The 16,915-nt window shown below is 38.7% G+C and overlaps 1 protein-coding gene across 1 annotated transcript in view; it reads right to left on the bottom strand.

The window, feature by feature from the left end:
- The window catches only part of GIGYF2 (GRB10 interacting GYF protein 2), a 171,239-nt gene that overhangs the window by 86,634 nt on the left and 67,690 nt on the right, over nt 1-16,915 (bottom strand). Inside the window, 3 exon segments of the mRNA XM_043999298.1 lie at nt 2,824-2,864; nt 4,461-4,575; nt 14,860-14,968. Of these exon segments, the coding sequence (XP_043855233.1) occupies nt 2,824-2,864; nt 4,461-4,575; nt 14,860-14,968 (265 nt within the window).

The following is a 16,915-nucleotide window of genomic DNA, read 5'->3' as shown; positions in this document are numbered from 1 at the left end:
TTAGGCATTTGCAGGGATATGGAGAATCCAAGGCAGTTCATGCTCCTTCCAACTGTATCTTTCATTTTCCCTCAAGTATTAATAGGCAATGGCTTCCATTGTGCTTCAAGCTTTACTGAGCACTAAGCCAAACTCCTTGTATGACTGATCACGTGACAAAAGCCCAGAGAACAGAGACCTTAGGTGAACACCCAAGATCAACCAGCCATGAGTGGAAGGCCAGCTCTTCTTTTCACTACACCACACCAGTCAGTCAATGAACAGACACTATGCTGCGCACTGGGGATAGAAAGAGGCACAATACAAACTCTGCTCTCAAAGAGTTCACAGTCCAATAAGGGGGATGGCACTATTGCTCAAAGTCAAAAAGCATAAGATTGGAGGCAGCTAGGTGGTGCAGTAAATAAAGCACCAGCCCTCAGTTGAGGAGGACCTGAGTTCAAATGCAGCCTCAGACACTTGACACTTGCTAGCTGTATGACCCTGGGCAAGTCACTTAACCCTCACTGTCCCACAAAAAACAAACAAAAAGTGTAAGACTGATAATTCTACAACATTGCTCCTGACGAGTTCACAAAAGCCTTAACAGCACAGGTCATTAGTGATAGGTTTCTTAACTATCTGGACCCGCAAACTAGAAAGTATCATTTTGATCCCTCTTGCCTTGAGTATATTAAAACTCAGGTAAGTTAGATGACAGGAAAAGAAGACTGAGATATAAATGACTAAGTAAGGAAATCTGTTCTTGAAAAACTTGAGTCTAGTTTTAACTGGGATTAGAATGGTGCCAAGGTAATTTTCACCTGTTTTTACTTTCTCCTAACAGCAATAATTAGTTGCTTTTCAGTCTCCTGACTTAGCAATGCTGTACTGACAACAGCTCTGCCCAAAAGGAGCTTACTGGAAAGTGAAATAGGTGCCAAGTCTACCAGAAACACTCTTCTGTGTCCCAACAAGCTATGTCTAAACATCTTATGGAAGGAAGTAGCAACATCCAGCCCATACCCCACGTCTAGTGGCATCAGACACAATGACAAGAAAACTTGGCAGGCCAACATTTGCCAGTTCTTGCTATAACTTCATCTTTGGTTTCTCATGCTCTGGAGAAAGAACGTTCACTTCTCCTTAAAAACTGAATTTAGAGTTGTTAAAAAGAGACATCCTACATTTAAAGGGACATCATTACTTTAAAAAAAAGGTCACTAGCAGATAAAAAATGACCCAACCTCATGACAGCAGAAAACTTTCATAACATTGTCCAGACTACAGACTTCTCAGACAAGATGGTCAATGAAATTCCTTCAAGTCTCAGTTAAAGTCCCACCTTCCTGTGCCAACTCCCACCCCCCACAACCCCTCAGCTCTAAGAGCTCCTCCCATGATTCTGTATGTGTCCAAGATAGACAAAATTGTTTGCATATTGTCTCCCCCACTGGAAGAAGAGCTCCTTGAAGACAGGGACTGGGTCTGCATTTTTTTTTGTTTCAATCAATCCAGAGCTTAGCAAAATAGTAATGATGCAGTAAACACGTCATAAATGCTTACCGACATGACTTCGTAGCAAACCCTTCTAGAACAGACTCAAGGAATACAAAGCACTTCATGTACATTATTTGGGTGTATACTTTGTATTTGCTTAGAAAATTCAGTCCAGAGTGTGTGGCACATTCTCTTCATTGCTGACTCTTTCATGGGTTTTTGTTTGGTTGGTTGGTTTTGGCGGGGCAATGAGGGTTAAGTGACTTGCCCAGGGTCACACAGCTAGTAAGTGTCAAGTGTCTGAGGCTGGACTTGAACTCAGGTCCTCCTGAATCCAGGGCTGGTGTTTATCCACTGTGCCACCTAGCTGCCCCCATATACATTATGATGTTAAGTGCTTCTCAGAACAACTCATGGAGATTTGTTGCTAAGTCATTTGTAATTGTGTCAGACCCCTGGTGAGCCCATTTAGGGTCTTCTTGGCAGAGACACTGAAGTGGCTGGCCATGTCCTTTTCCAGCTCATTTTACGAGGTCCGGAAACTGAGGCAAGCAGGATGAAGTGACTTGCCCAGGCGAGGGTCACACAGCTAGGAAGTGTCTGAGGCTGGATTTGAACTCAGCCTTTCTGCCTCTTGGCCTGGCACTCTATCCACTATCCACAACTATCTCGGCTGAGGGGGCTATAAGTATTACTGACTTCATTTTACAGTTGAGGAAAGAGAGGCCAAGTGACTTTCCCAAAGTTACACAGCTAGTAAGGCTCAGGGGTAAGATTTGAACTCAAGTCTACCTTCACTCTAAATCCAGCCTTCTGTGCCCTCAATCATGATGCCTTTCCTAGCATAGCAGTATCTGTAATAATTTCTAAGCCTCCATTTTGCCAGAAAGTTCTCACCAAGCTACCTGACCTGGAATTGAGGCCAAAATCCAGACCTGTGGTCAAGATTCCATAACTGTTATGCTTTTCTAAAGGAAACTGGAAATGTACTGTACATTTTCCAAGTAGTCTGAAAGCAAGGCTTTTCAAATGGAAAAAAATTAAACTTCCGAATGTTCTACGAATACTACGCATTAGTCTGCCTCCTGCCCCAACCACCCTTACCCCCCCAATCTATGCAAACTCTGTTTTACAAACCACCATGGGATTCAGGAAATAGTCAAATATCCATTATGAAAACATCCTTGCCATGCCTCTAATAAGGAACCTCTGACATGTCAAACACATAGGGAATATAAGGCCACTCTAGTTTAACTGCCTTTCCCTACAAAAATCCTATAACTCAAAACTGAAAACAAGCAATTAGAGAATGAAAGTCATAATTCAAACTTCCAAACACCTTACCTGAATCTTTTCGCCCTGGTTTTTCAAACCGTCTGTCTCCCCTAGAAAAACAGAAATAAACTTTTGAACAAGGACTATGAAGCCATACGATAATTTCAACTCCAGTTCTGGTACACACTTTCTTCTTAGCTTAGGACTAACAACCAAAAGGAGGGGTAAGACTCATTAGAAAGGCCAGTAAGTTTCATTAAACAATCTGAAAACACAAGCCTTTAGCTGTTCAAGCTCACCTTTAATCCAAGTAAACATTTTACCAGAGATTAGATTATCTATCCTGAGAGACATTGGATAACTGAAAACTGAAATTCTGCAGAGACTGTGGTACCTATTAGTCTCAGACAAATATGGGCCTTTATTTCAGGGAGAAATATGGGTTAATGAAAAACACCAGGTAACTTCTCAAAGGCAATATAGGCTGTTTCCCTTCTCCTACTCAGTGATGGACCCAATTCATTGCCTCTTCACAGTCCAAGACATGTAATACTGATGGACCAGTTCTACTATACGCTGTCCGTCCAAGTATATATGACAGTCCAGACAACAAGCTTTCTTTATTCATTTAGTTCATCACACGGGGACAGTTAGGGCCATACTCTTCTTAATTACTCTGGATCTGGAGAAGCATACAGTAGGCCTAAATAGGATATAATATAGAGAACTGCACAAAAGATGCAAGCACAACTTATAACATTTGAATTAAATGGAATATTATTGTGTCATAAGAAATTCTCAGAATTAAAGATTTAGAGAAATTTGCTAAGACTGGTATAAACTGTCACAGAGTGAAGTGAACAGAACCAGGAAAATAATTTTTACAATGATCACAATAATATAAAGGAAAACAACACTGGAAGACATCAAAACTCCAATCAATTGAATGAACAAGCATTACTTCAGAGGGCTGATGGTGAAGAATGCCTCTAGCCTTCTGGCAGATGGGCGGTGGACAATACAGACATTTTCAGACAAGGCCAATGTGTTCATCTGTTTTTCTTGAATATACTTGTTTTTTGTGTGTGTTTGTTTTTTTAAAGGAAGGCTGGGGGAGAGGGAAAGGAGAGAATCACTGGGAATTGCCCATAGTTTAAAAAAGACAAGAATATCAACAAATCATTTTTAAAAGCTATGTACATAGCAGAAAAAGGATTTCTGCCGGTCACTGAGCAAAAACCAGGGATGACCAATGGACAGCCCATAGGCTCCACTGGTATCCACATAATATCAAAATGAAATGAGGAAAGCCCCTAACCCATCGTCAGGACAACCTATGGAGGATTGACATTAGAACATCGACAACAGTTGCACAAATAAGAATACTTGGATTGGTTGCAATCTACACAGATGGAGGAGCAGCCACACTGACCAGAGATCCAACATGGCACTGACAAAGTAAGTACAGTCTTGCTGAGAACATGTTTGTTAAAGGCACAGGAAGATTGTTCTTCAGGGATATTCTCCTACTGAGTTTATTTCATCTCTCCTCTCATAACATGAGAAGGTTTTCAGTCCAGGTTGCTCCTCAGACTATCAAACCAATCCAATTTGTGGAGTGACCTCAACCCAGAAAGAGGGAAGTGAGATTAAGTGTTCCCAGGGCCCATGTTTGGACTTGCAGAGGCCAGTGAGGCAGGGGTTACCTTTCTTCCCAGCTCTGTGATCGGTGCATTTCTCGGCCACCACCACCTCGCCCAAAGCCACCCTCGACTTCATCAAAACTTCTTTGGTAAAAACCACCTTCACCTCTGCCTCGACCTACAAAGACAAAAAAAGAGAAACAAGTGGCCATTAAAGCAAGACATTCTCATCGCCATCAAAAAGGAGTTTTTATTCACTTTCAATAGCAATTAAGTCTTTTTTTACTTTCTAAAAAGACTTTCCTGAAATATATGAATTTTTTTGTTTTTGTTAATGAGCTCCTTACTAAAAGGTGTTGAGATACTAAAATTATGTTCCACAAAAACATTAGACATTCATAAAACATTACTGCAAATTGGGCCTGAAACTGGACTTTTCACACACACACAAAAGCTAAAGATACTAACTCTGATGTGAAATGTTTTTGAAAGGAAAAGTGAACACGAAAACTACCAAGGCTTACTTAACCATGATACACCGGTCTGAAATATAGTCAAAACCTCTGAATGAATTTTCTGCTTAGCAGATTTTCTACAACAGCCCAAGACTTCCTTCCACATCCCCACTGGTTTCCAAGCTGAAAGGACAGGTGGATTCAGGCCTAGGATCAAGGAACATAGAATTTGGAGGAACTCTTAGAGATAACTTAATAAAGGATCCTCACATGAACAAAAATCTCTTCTAAGCACAGGTGAGGTATGATCATGTCTCCTAAGAGCATATGAATAATTTTTCAAAGTTAAATACACAATTGAATGATTTTCAAAATTATCTGTAGGTATCCATCTATCTTTTTCCCCTACCCTGGAATAAATAATACAAGACTGACTACAAAGAGAATAGGTGTATCTTAAAAACAGCAGAGCCAAAAGCACAATACATCATATGTCTGAAATAACAGTAAATGTTGCTGCCACTTAAAAGAATCCACTTAACAAAAATATTTCCAGATGTTAAGCTCTTACGCATATTTCTTTCTTTTTTTTTCTTTTTGCAGGGCAAAACGAGGGTTAAGTGACTTGCCCAGGGTTACACAGCTAGTTAAGTATCAAGTGTCCTGAGCCGGATTTGAACTCAGGTCCTCCTGAATCCAGGCCAGTGCTTCATCCACTGTGCCATCTAGCTGTCCCCCACACATATTTCAATAAAATGACAGTACAAAGAAATTAAATGGACAGTCCTCCGGAATTTCACTGAAGATGGCTCATAAAAGAGAAAGTAAAACTTACATAAAACATATTATAAAGACCTAATACAATAAAACTTTTTATCTATTGTGGTGATACTCCACAAAGGAGGAAAATTTACCATTTGGAAGGGAGAAATCTTTTTCCTTCTTAAGGGCAAGAGTAATTAAATAAGTAAAGAGAGCCAATAATAAAGTAATTTTCTTAATGTTAACAAAACACTCTACCAGGTATTTCAAAGCAAATAAATTCTTTAAAATGGGCAATGATTATGGCTTATACTCTGGTGGAAACTCAAGAGTCTTATTAGTGAATTGTAACCTTAATAATCTTTAGTTACATGAAAAAAAGAAACATGCAGTACATTTCAGACATAATGATTCTAGAACAGGGACGTCAAATGATACAGCCCACAACATTCAAGTGTAACAGAACCAGATTAAAATGTAATTGGGGGCAGCTAGGTGGCGCAGTGGATAGAGCACTGGCCCTGGAGTCAGGAGGACCTGAGTTCAAATTAGACCTCAGACACTTAACACTTACTAGCTGTGTGACCCGGGGCAAGTCACTTAACCCCAGTTGCCTCACACCAAAGAAAATAAAATAAATAAAAAATAATCGGGAAACTATTTTTTTAAATGCAATAGAATAAATAATATGTGAATTTTTCTAAGTTCACATGCACCCATAGAGATTCTTCTGTATGGTCTAGTGCCTTCCTCACACCTTTCAATTTGAATTTGATACAAGTGGCCTAAACATGTTTTCACACAGATAATCACTGAACATACATGGTTAGATAATACACTGATGCATCTTAGGGTATAAACAGCTCTGGAACATTCCAGCATAAGCTGTATCACAACTAACTATTTAGATCAATTTATTAAGAGGAAATCATAGTGAACACAACGAAAGAAACTCACTATTTAAAAGAACTGTCAGAATTCTTTCATAATGCTGTTCATAAATACCAAGTAACAAATTTTGATTTATCAAAGTTATCGTAAAGTAAAAAATGTACTCTGAAGATCAACAAAGGTAATATAGGTGACAAAGATTCACAAATCACAAAAATCAAAATCTTAACAACAGTGGAAGAGATCCAGCCTCAAACACAATATAGAAATTCACGCACACCTCGCCCCATCCCAAGCAGACAGTTATTAAGCTTCTTTCTACTTCAATGTTTCAATGACTGCATGTACCTTCCTTATATTTATTAACCAAATGCATTAGGACTTTTTGTTCCTAAAAGTGAATTGTTGTTCTCCTATTTAACTCTAGATAGTAAACAGATCCCAAGCTATTGTAGTGGTATATCTCTGAATCTGCAGATTAATTTATATTGGTGTCACCCACCGTAAGCAATAAATCTCTCTCCAAAATTGATCTATTTCTCTTTCTTTAAAAAACATTTTGTAGGGGCAGCTAGGTGGCGCAGTGGATAGAGCACTGGCCCTGGATTCAGGAGTAACCTGAGTTCAAATACCGCCTCAGACATTAACACTAGCTGTGTGACCTGGCAAGTCACTTAACCCCAATTACCTCACTTTAAAAAACCAAAAAACCACATTTTGTAATTATTTTTTAGTGTTGAACATGTCTTAGGAGATGGACTGCCCAAATATTTTAAGTAGTTTTAATTTATTTTGGAGTGGAAATTTTGCCACCCATTTTCCCTTGGGTTTTATTATTAATTCATAGAAATGCTGATAAATTTATGTTCATTTATTTTGTATCTTATGACTTTACTGAAAAGATTTGTCAGGATTTTGGGTTATTTTTCTGATTCCCTGAGATTAGCTAAGTAAACTCTAATGTCACCTGCATCTACTTTCGCAATGTTTGTGTCTTTATTTTCTTTCTCTTGTCTTACTAACATCATTTGCATAGCTTAAAAATATAAAATATAGTGAGAAGGGACAATATATGCCAATTTTAAACTTATGTTTAATAGGAAAACTTCTAGAGTTTCTCCCATTTGCAAATAATCCCAGTTTTTATTTTAGAGACATTTCACATTAAAAACACCCATCTATGCTTCTGATTAAAAACAACAACAAATGACTACTGTATTTTGCAAAAGGCTTTTTTTGTTAACCATCTAATAATGTGGTTTGAGTCGTTTTTATTTTTATTATTTATGTTAGTCATTTGCCTATGGTTGAAACATCCTTGTATACTTGGTACAAATCAATCTGTTCAAAGTAAGTAAGTTTTTGAACATATTGCTGTTAGTTTTCAGCACTGGATCTACCACTGCATCTATAATAACATACTGCTTCACGTACAGATATTATATTTCTATTCCCAGCCACAAGTCCTCTCTAAGCTAAAGGCCTGATGTTCTTATAACAGGTGCCTCATGGGTTTCCAGATCCCTCACCAACCTAATTCTTATAGCCTGTCTCTGCATATAGCATAATTTGTCAAATCTCTCTTAAACTGGGGCACTCAGCACTGGAAACACAATAATCCAAAGGTGTTCAAAAGTGAAAATTACTTCACTAGCACTGAATAATGTCATCTTTTAATACAGATAAACTGTACTCACTGTTTAAACAGTTTTATCTGTCAACTCCTACTGAACTTATGTGTCAACAGAAACCTCAGAGTTTTAATCACATGATTGAGAGCTTCCCATTCTGTACATGCACAAAGAACCCAAGTAAGTATAAGGTATAAAATTTATACTTACTTTCGTCCCAAGAATTTGATCGAGTGCCCCAGGCTCCAGAAAAAATCTAAACCCCAGTTCTCCTATCTCATGAATTAGCCATCACTGCCAAATTTGCTGTCATCAGTAAGGATGCCAGGCAAAGAAGGTGACATCTTCATCCAAGCCATTGATAAAAACGCTCAACAGTCAGGGATGAGGAGAGAGTTACTAGGCCACTAGAGTCTTTACTCTGGAAGGACAATGATCTATTAAAAGTTTTCTCCAAGTATGACTGTTCAAATGGTTAGGACTTCAAATTGTAACTATGATCTAAAGTTCACTTCTACATCTACAAAGACAGCATAAGAGAGTTCATCATTTTAAAATCAAACTGTTACCTCGGCATTCCTTTGCTCTACAAATCCAATCATTTTGCCAAAAAAGTAAATTAATTTGGTTTGGCATGACTGGATGCCCACTTTATTTCCTGAGGCCTGTAGTAAGGGATCAGAAATTATACACTGTACAACCCGTTGCACGAATCTCATGAGAATGGATGTCAAGGGAGAAGCTAGGTGGCTCAGTGAATAAAAGCACCAGCCCTGATTCAGGAGGACCTGAGTTCAAATCTGACCTCAGATACTTGACACTCACGTAGATGTGTGACCCTGGACAAGTCACTTAACCCCCACTGCCCCCACCCAAAAAAAAAAAAAAAAAGAGAGAGAGAATAGATGTCAAGTTGCCCTCCCATCTTTTTAGCTTATAGTGCTCAACTTGTAGCTTTTTCATTTTCCATGACTCTTCAAAGACTACCAATGGTGGTAACCCATCTAAGTTGAGCTGATTCTCCCTTACTATTTGCTCACCTACTTGGCAAAAGAGGAAATGTTTGCCTTCACTCAAGTTGATGATCCTCAATTTTAAAAAGGGGTGAAGGGCACATAGTAAAAGTCAAATAATCGTTTTAAGAACCATCAGATCATTTTCCCACAAGCAAATGGACCCACTTCTTTCTTTTCTTGCTGATTCAGACTCTCTTTTTGTCTCTACCATAAAATATTAGCGAGTTCTAGGCTGACACTATTCTCAGAGGAATGTGGTTAGAACTGTACATCCTTGTCCTTCCCTCTATCCCCCAGGTTCTCATCTTTGTTATGTGTCCAGTTTCATTCTAGCCTCCTATGATCCCTGTTCAGCACTTTGGTTTTCCATCACCTCCTACATACAGATATTTTCTTCCTCAATCAGTATATTCTTGGTCTTTAGGGCAGAATTTCATTTCTGAGAGTCTTCTGGGCTCTTTTCAAAAAACCTTTCTCCTTTAGAATCTCTAACTTTTGAACTTCTCAAAGATGCTTTCCTAAAATCTGGGAAATGTGTTTAGGCACATCCAGTGTTCCCTTCCTTTATTATAATTGGTCACTTTCTCCCAAGGTTCTTATAATTTCAATCTACCAATCAGTTTTTCTCTTTTGATTATAACAAAGTTCAGAGTACAACTGCTTCTATTTTGCTTCCTCTGGCTTCTAAGAAAGTAAATTGACAGTAAGTCAAAAATCTATGAGAATTTAGAGAAATGCAATCACTGATATACCATTACTAAACCTTGCTTTCTGTTCCAGTTTTGTAACCTACATTAACACAGCACCTCTCACCTTCTTCTAAGCAGTTTATAGTTTTGTTCAGTTGTTTCAGTTATGGTCCAACTCTTTGTGACCCCATTTTAGGTTTTCTTTTTTTTTTTTTAATAAATAGTTTTATTTATAGTTTGGGGTTCCAATATCCCTTTCCCTCCTCCCCCTCCCCCCCCTCCTTGACGTGGCACACAATCAGATATGGGTTGAACATGCATGATTATGTACATGACCATATTTGTCATTTGTACAAGAAAACTTGAATAAAAGAAAAAAAAGGAAAGAAAGTGACAAATCGGCTGCTTCAGTCTGTTTTCCATCAGTATTAGTTCTTTCTTTTTGTGGTGGATAGTATGGCTCATCATTAATCCTTTGGGATTGTCTTGGATCGTTGCATTGTTGAGGATAGTCATCATTCAGTTCTTCAGCAAACAATACGGCTGTCTCTGTGCACAATGTTCTCTTGGTTCTGCTCGTTTCACTCTACATCAGTTCATACATGCCTTTCCAAGCCTTTCTGCAGTCATCCTGCCTGTCATTTCTTAGAGCACAATAATATTCCATCATCATCATACACCACAGTTTGTTTAGCCATTCCCCAATGAACGGCCATTCCTTTGATTTCTTAGTCACCACAAATAGGTCTGTTTGGGATGTCTTTGGGATATAAAACCTAGCAGTGGTATTGCTGGGATTTGGGTTTTCTTGGCAAAGATACTGGAGTGGATTCGCCATTTCTTTCTCCAGCTCATTTTAAAAATGAGGAACTGAAGGCAAACAGGGTTAGGTGTACTTGTCCAGGGTCATGCATCTGAGGCCAGATTTGAAATGAGCAGATGAGTTTTACCTGATACCAGGCCCAGGGCTCTATCCACTGCCCCATCCAGACATCCACTGAATATTTCCACAATTATACCACTATTTCTGTCTTCCTTTGTCCACACTCAACACCTTCTGCTGTGCTTACTTGTATACTGAAGTTTATAGATTTCTCCCCTGGTGTACACTTTAATGTGTAGTACACACCTTAACATAAAGAAAGGCAGTGCCTTAATGGAAAAAAACTGAAATTCAGTTCAGAAGACCCAAGTTTGAATACTGGACTCTACCACTCATTAGTTGTCCACTAGTGAGTCCTAGTTTTCTCATCATTAAAACTGGATAATAACCCTTGACTCTTTCCTCACACAACAATTCTGACCGCAACAGATATCGTCTATAAAATGACTTTATACTTCCATTCCATTACCCTTCCTCTCCAGTACTGACCCTTTGTTGTATTCAAATTACGATTCCCATTCTACCGTGTCTAAGCAATATCTTTAACATTATCCTATTCCCGATTATATCCAAATTTAGCTCTGCAATGGCCCTGTCACACACATATACACGCGCGGTGCGCGCACACACACACACACAAAATTTTCCTGGTTCTACTCACTTTACTCTGTATCAGTTCATGTAAATTTTCCCGTGTTTTTCTAAAGCTATCCCCTTTACTATTTCGATAGCACAATGATATTCCATCATTCCATTTTATACATACACACATATATACATGCATTATCTGACACCTTCAAAACGTTCACCAACCACACAGAATTTTGTTGCGGGCTTCTTTTCTTTCTACCCTCAAATTTCAGTTGAAAGCTTCTCTTAATCAGGTCTTTGGCTCCTTTACTTCACACAAGCTTCCTGATCTTCAAAGCAGAACCTCGTCCCTTTCCAGAAGCCTACAGCTCTAGAAATAAGTTAGAGTCAAACCCAAATCCTATGAATAGGCTGGTTTCAGAAAAAGAAATCAAAGCTACCAAAAGTCATATAAAAAAAAGGCTCCAATCACTAAGAACTGTTACTGTTTAGTCATTTCAGTTGTGTAATAACTCTTCCTGAAACCCATTTGGGGTTTTTCTGATAAAGATACTGGAATGGTTTTCCATTTCTTTCCAACTTATTTCACAGATGAGAAACTGAGGCAAATTGGGTTAAGTGACTTGACCTGGCTCACACAGCTAATAAGTGTCTGAAGCTGGATCTGTTTGAACTCAGGTCTTCCTCATTCCAGGCCAGAGCTCTATCCACTGTGCCACCTCGTTTATCTCAGTAATAATTAGAGAAATGCACATTAGATCAACTGAGGTACCATCTCACGTCTATTCAAATGGCTGACATAACAGAAAAGGAAAATGACAGATATTGGAGGGAATGTAGGGGAAAAAAGGTACACTAATTAAAGCTGGCAGAGCTGTGAACTGGCCCAACTATTTCAAAGAAGTTGGAACTATGCTATAAGACCTTTGGCCCATTAATACTAAGTCTGTATCCCACAGAGATGAAAGAAAAGAGGAAAAGGACAACGCATGTACAAAAATATTATAGCAGCTCGTTTTTTGTAGTGGCAAAGACCTGGAATTGAAGGGATGCCTATCAACTAGGGAATGGCTGAGCAAGCTGTGGTATGAAATTGGTGATGCATATTATTGTGCTATAAGAAATGATGAGCAGAATATTTTAGAAAAACCTGGGAAGATTTATATGAACTACTGCAAAGTGAATTAAACAGAACCAGGAGCCATGGTATACAATAACAGCAATATTGTAATGATAATCACCTATGAAAAGACTCACTAGACACTTGTGTAAAGGACTCATGATAAATGCTATCCACCTCACATCTCGACTTTGAGTGCAGACTGAGTATATTTTCCCCCACTTTGTCTACTTTTCTTGTTTTGTGGGGTTTTTGTTGGTTGGGTTTTTTTTGGCAACATGCTAAATGGAATGTTTGCATGACTTCAAATGTATAACAGGTATCATATTGCCTGCTTCTCAATGAGTAGAGGAGGGCAAAAGAATCTGATTCTAAAAATTTAAAAAATGAATGTTAAAAAACCAAAAATTTTTCATGTAAAAAAAAAAAAGAAAAAAGAAAAAACCAAATTTAATTCTTCACTGATAACTATTTATCCAGCTATTTACTTCGCCTTACTACATTTTTCCTCAATCATAACCTCCAAGTGAATTAGAAACACTACCTGGGGCACCCCTCTCCTTCAGTTTCCTACCCAGAATAAAAATGTCCGTTAGAGATACTTTCCAGATATCTTCTGATAAGACCAAGCATATCAAATAAAGAGAAAACATCAGGTTAGGTGATCCATGACAAGCCTCACCACCGTCCGTGTCTTAGATGTGGAACTCAGGAAGGTAATATAGTCCTGATTAACCAGAATAGGCCTATAGAATCCAACACTGGAGAGCTCCATGTGCTTTTCTTTTTCCTGAGTTGCATTCTTCCTTTTGCAAACTTTTAACCTGGTTCTCATTCCCAATCTACTACACCTCAGACTATTTTATTCTTGCCTTCAATCTCAGATAACTTCCAACCTGTTAAGGTACTTGCAATATACATACATGATGATCAGTTCAAGCACAAAGACATACCCTGCACACCATTCAAACTTAACACTGTATCTTGTTTCCCGAGATGAGTTACACACAGTCTTTGGTGGTTCCTTCCCACAGGAACTTGCCTTCGAATGATGTACAGACAGGCCATGTCGAGCCTGTTTGTGATGCTTCTGGGTCAGGTTGCTCCTCCAAAATGCTGCTTCTATACTTACTTAGCCCTGTCCTCCCCTATTGCTAATCTCCTTTGTGAGGAAGGGAAGGGGGAGTAGGGGAGGAGGGAGGAAGGGAGGGGAGGCAGGAAGGCAGCAGGAAAGAAGGAATTCTTGTCCATTCTATCTCTACCTTGACCTACTACCCACCAACAACATAAAGAGATCTAAAATACACTGCAAGCACTTTCTAATGACAAATTAATCTCTGAGAAGAAATAACTACAACCAGTCAATAATAACTGTCCTGATACTTTTTTAAATCCCCTCATTCATGCCATTTACATGGAATTTAATAAATGTTTATTGATATAAGAAAAACAACAATTCTAGAGGCCCAAGGAAAACAATAAATTAGAAAGAAAGTCTCTCACTATTGCATCATGCCATAGAAAACCCTTCATGGATCTTTGTCATCTGAAAGCAAAGGAGCAAGGCACGAGGAGGTTAACAGATACTAATAATATAAAAAAATCTAAGCGGGATACTTATGGTCATTCTATTTATGCACTTCAGGGAGCTAATCTTTCTTTCAAATCATTTAAAAAGTAAATTATAAGCTGTGGTTTGCTACTAAGTGAATGCTGTTCATTGTACAAATACTCAAGATGCCTTCATATAACAAAATGATAACAAATAAAAGACAGAGAATCAATCACACCATCAAACAGGAAAAAAAAGCAAAGGAACAAATGTCAGAAATTTGTCAGACTGCAAATGAAAGACCCACTTTCTGCAAATGAATGACCCACATCCATTTCCTGTTTCACTTTCCAAGATGTCCCCATGGGAAAATAGATTACATACCCTCTCCCACCATGGATCCTGTGTGCTGGAGGGAGTGAAAACCCTCAGGAGCTAACAATCTACTTAAGAGACCCTTCTTGCTAGAAGGGCTCAAGGAGCCTGAGCCTGGGCAGGAAGCTAAATCATTCAGAAAACACAAACTCCCCAGGATGCAAAGATCCGCCAGGATCCTTGTAAAAGACAGGAATCGTTGAAGAGTACTCAAGGGTCCCAAAAGGAGTTTAGAAAAGTAGAAGTAGATGTCAGAGTCTGCTCATGCTGTAATTCTGGAGCTGGAATCCAGTTCGATTTCTCAAATGAGGCTTTAGGAAGCCTGGGCTCTGGAAAAATGGCTTCTGATCAGAAATGTAAATTAGAGTACTGGAGCAAAATCTTTGTGCCCTGTTCACGTAGGCGATCAAAAGTTCCACCTCTTTTTATCCTGCATGTAATTTTCCCCTAGCATCCTTTTTCTCACACATTATCATTTTGTTAATATAAAAGCTCACCTCGACCTCTAGAGGAACTTCGACCTCGAGGAGCCCCTACAGCTGTTCCTCCTCCTCGTCCTGTCAATCGCAGGACAGCAGCACTATTTACAGACATGGAAAAGTTTCTCTGCCAAGGAAACAAAGTGCAATTTGGGTAAAAACAAAAATTATATGAAATTGCCCCCTATACACACACACATACACACACACACACACACACACACGCACCCACGAGCGCGCACACACACGCAATCTAATAGTAGAACAGCACAAAGGCTATTCGTAGATAATTTTGGCCAGGAGTCAATATATCAACAACCTTTACCAAAGTTCTATGCGCTGTGGTACGGTGCTCAGGGATGGTGGTAAGGCCCATGAGCCTCTAAAGCTTAGAACGACATCTCTGCCCTCAGGAAGCAATGTCTCCATGGAGCCCACCCAAGACAGCACACGGTGATGTGCTAGAATCCACCACCACCACCACCTCACACTCTAAGAGCAAAATGCCTCCTTCTAAAAAAAACTCATGGCAGTTTGTTATACTATCAACATAATTCCAGATGAGAAAAACGGAGGTTCATCAAAGTTAAGTGCCATATCTCTTCCCTGCAGAATCTGGTCCAGGAGGGTGGCAATATCCAGAAACCAGAGTGAAGGGTGGTGGAGGATAGGGAGACAGCAAGGGCCAAACTACGCTTGTGGCTCTCTTCCCAAAGAGAAGAACATGGGATGAGGGGGGTGTGGGGGTGGAGGGAAGAAATAGGAGAATACAAGCACAGGCACAGAGAATTAAAGACAAAAGACAAAAAGAGCACTCCACCAGGTGGGCCTATTAAAAAAATCTGCTCACCCATTGAAAAGATTTAAGTATCCTTCACATTTGATTACAAAGTCTTTGAACAAAAGTACTTGTAAGTGTCCTATTTCTTTACACAGATGCACTCTGTACACTTAGTGTCTTATAAATATTTAGACAAGCAAGGCAAAATATCTAAAAGACAACATTTAAAGGGAATATAAAGGAAGACTGGTTTTAAAATCTATACATATTTATATCATTTTAAAGATTTTTAAGTACATTTTTATTTTAAAAATAAGTGAAAAAATATTTTAACAATACTAAACTACCACAAGAACACAGGGAACCAAAGAGAAAGCTTTCCTCTTCTAAAAAAAAAAAACACAAAACAAGCCAAAAAGCCCAAAGTCAGAAATAATATTGACACAGTGGAGCACCCTCTGGTAATTTTAACTCAGTCTGAATATTCTGGCTTTGGAAATGACAATCAAAATCACAAACTGGAACCTCTTATTAAGATCACTGATATTTTAAAGACGGGATAAAAAGCTGAACCAGAAATCCTAAGACTTGCTTTCATCGTGGAACTGCTACAAACTAGCAAAAAGGGCTCCATCCTCTGAGTCTGTTTTCCCTCTCTTTTTTTTAAAGTATAATTTGATGCCCTAAAAATCACAGATGTATAGAAAATATTACATATCTAGTAAAATTGTACTACATATGCCAAGATTGGCAAAATTATCCAAACATAGATACAAGTATAAAAAGCAACAGGTTAGATAAGAACACTTCTTGCTTACCACTTAACTTCTTCAAAAACAATCACATGAAAGAAGGAATACAAAGGAACTAATGACAACTTATGAATCTTGACTCAAGGAAACAAAAGGCTCAATCAAACATAGTAGCATTGCTTTGATAAAAACTCAGGAAAGAGTAATCATTTTCAAAGAAATAATTCTACTCTAAGAAACCAAGGGAGGACCCCTTCTAAACTTCAAAACAGATGGAACACATCTCTTTCTGAAGTTATACCTGAACTGAATGCCTATCTTCCATATCTCTTTTTGCAAAACTCAATTTCAGCCTAAATGACCTTAAAATGGAAATGGAAAACTACTGACAGGGATGAACTACTCCTGAGAATAGCAGGAGAGCATCAGGACTGAGGCTAGCACTTCAACAATCATGGTTATGCCCAAATGACCATGAAAAATGATCTGACTACCCTGCCTACGTAATGGGGAGATGACATTATGAAGTCCTAGTTTTGTT

The sequence above is a fragment of the Dromiciops gliroides genome, chromosome 4 (genome assembly GCF_019393635.1).
Source record: "Dromiciops gliroides isolate mDroGli1 chromosome 4, mDroGli1.pri, whole genome shotgun sequence".
In the NCBI taxonomy this organism is placed as follows: Eukaryota; Metazoa; Chordata; class Mammalia; order Microbiotheria; family Microbiotheriidae; genus Dromiciops; species Dromiciops gliroides.
The sequence above is the reverse complement of the archived record's forward strand: the minus strand, read 5'-3'. Positions and strand labels throughout refer to the sequence as shown.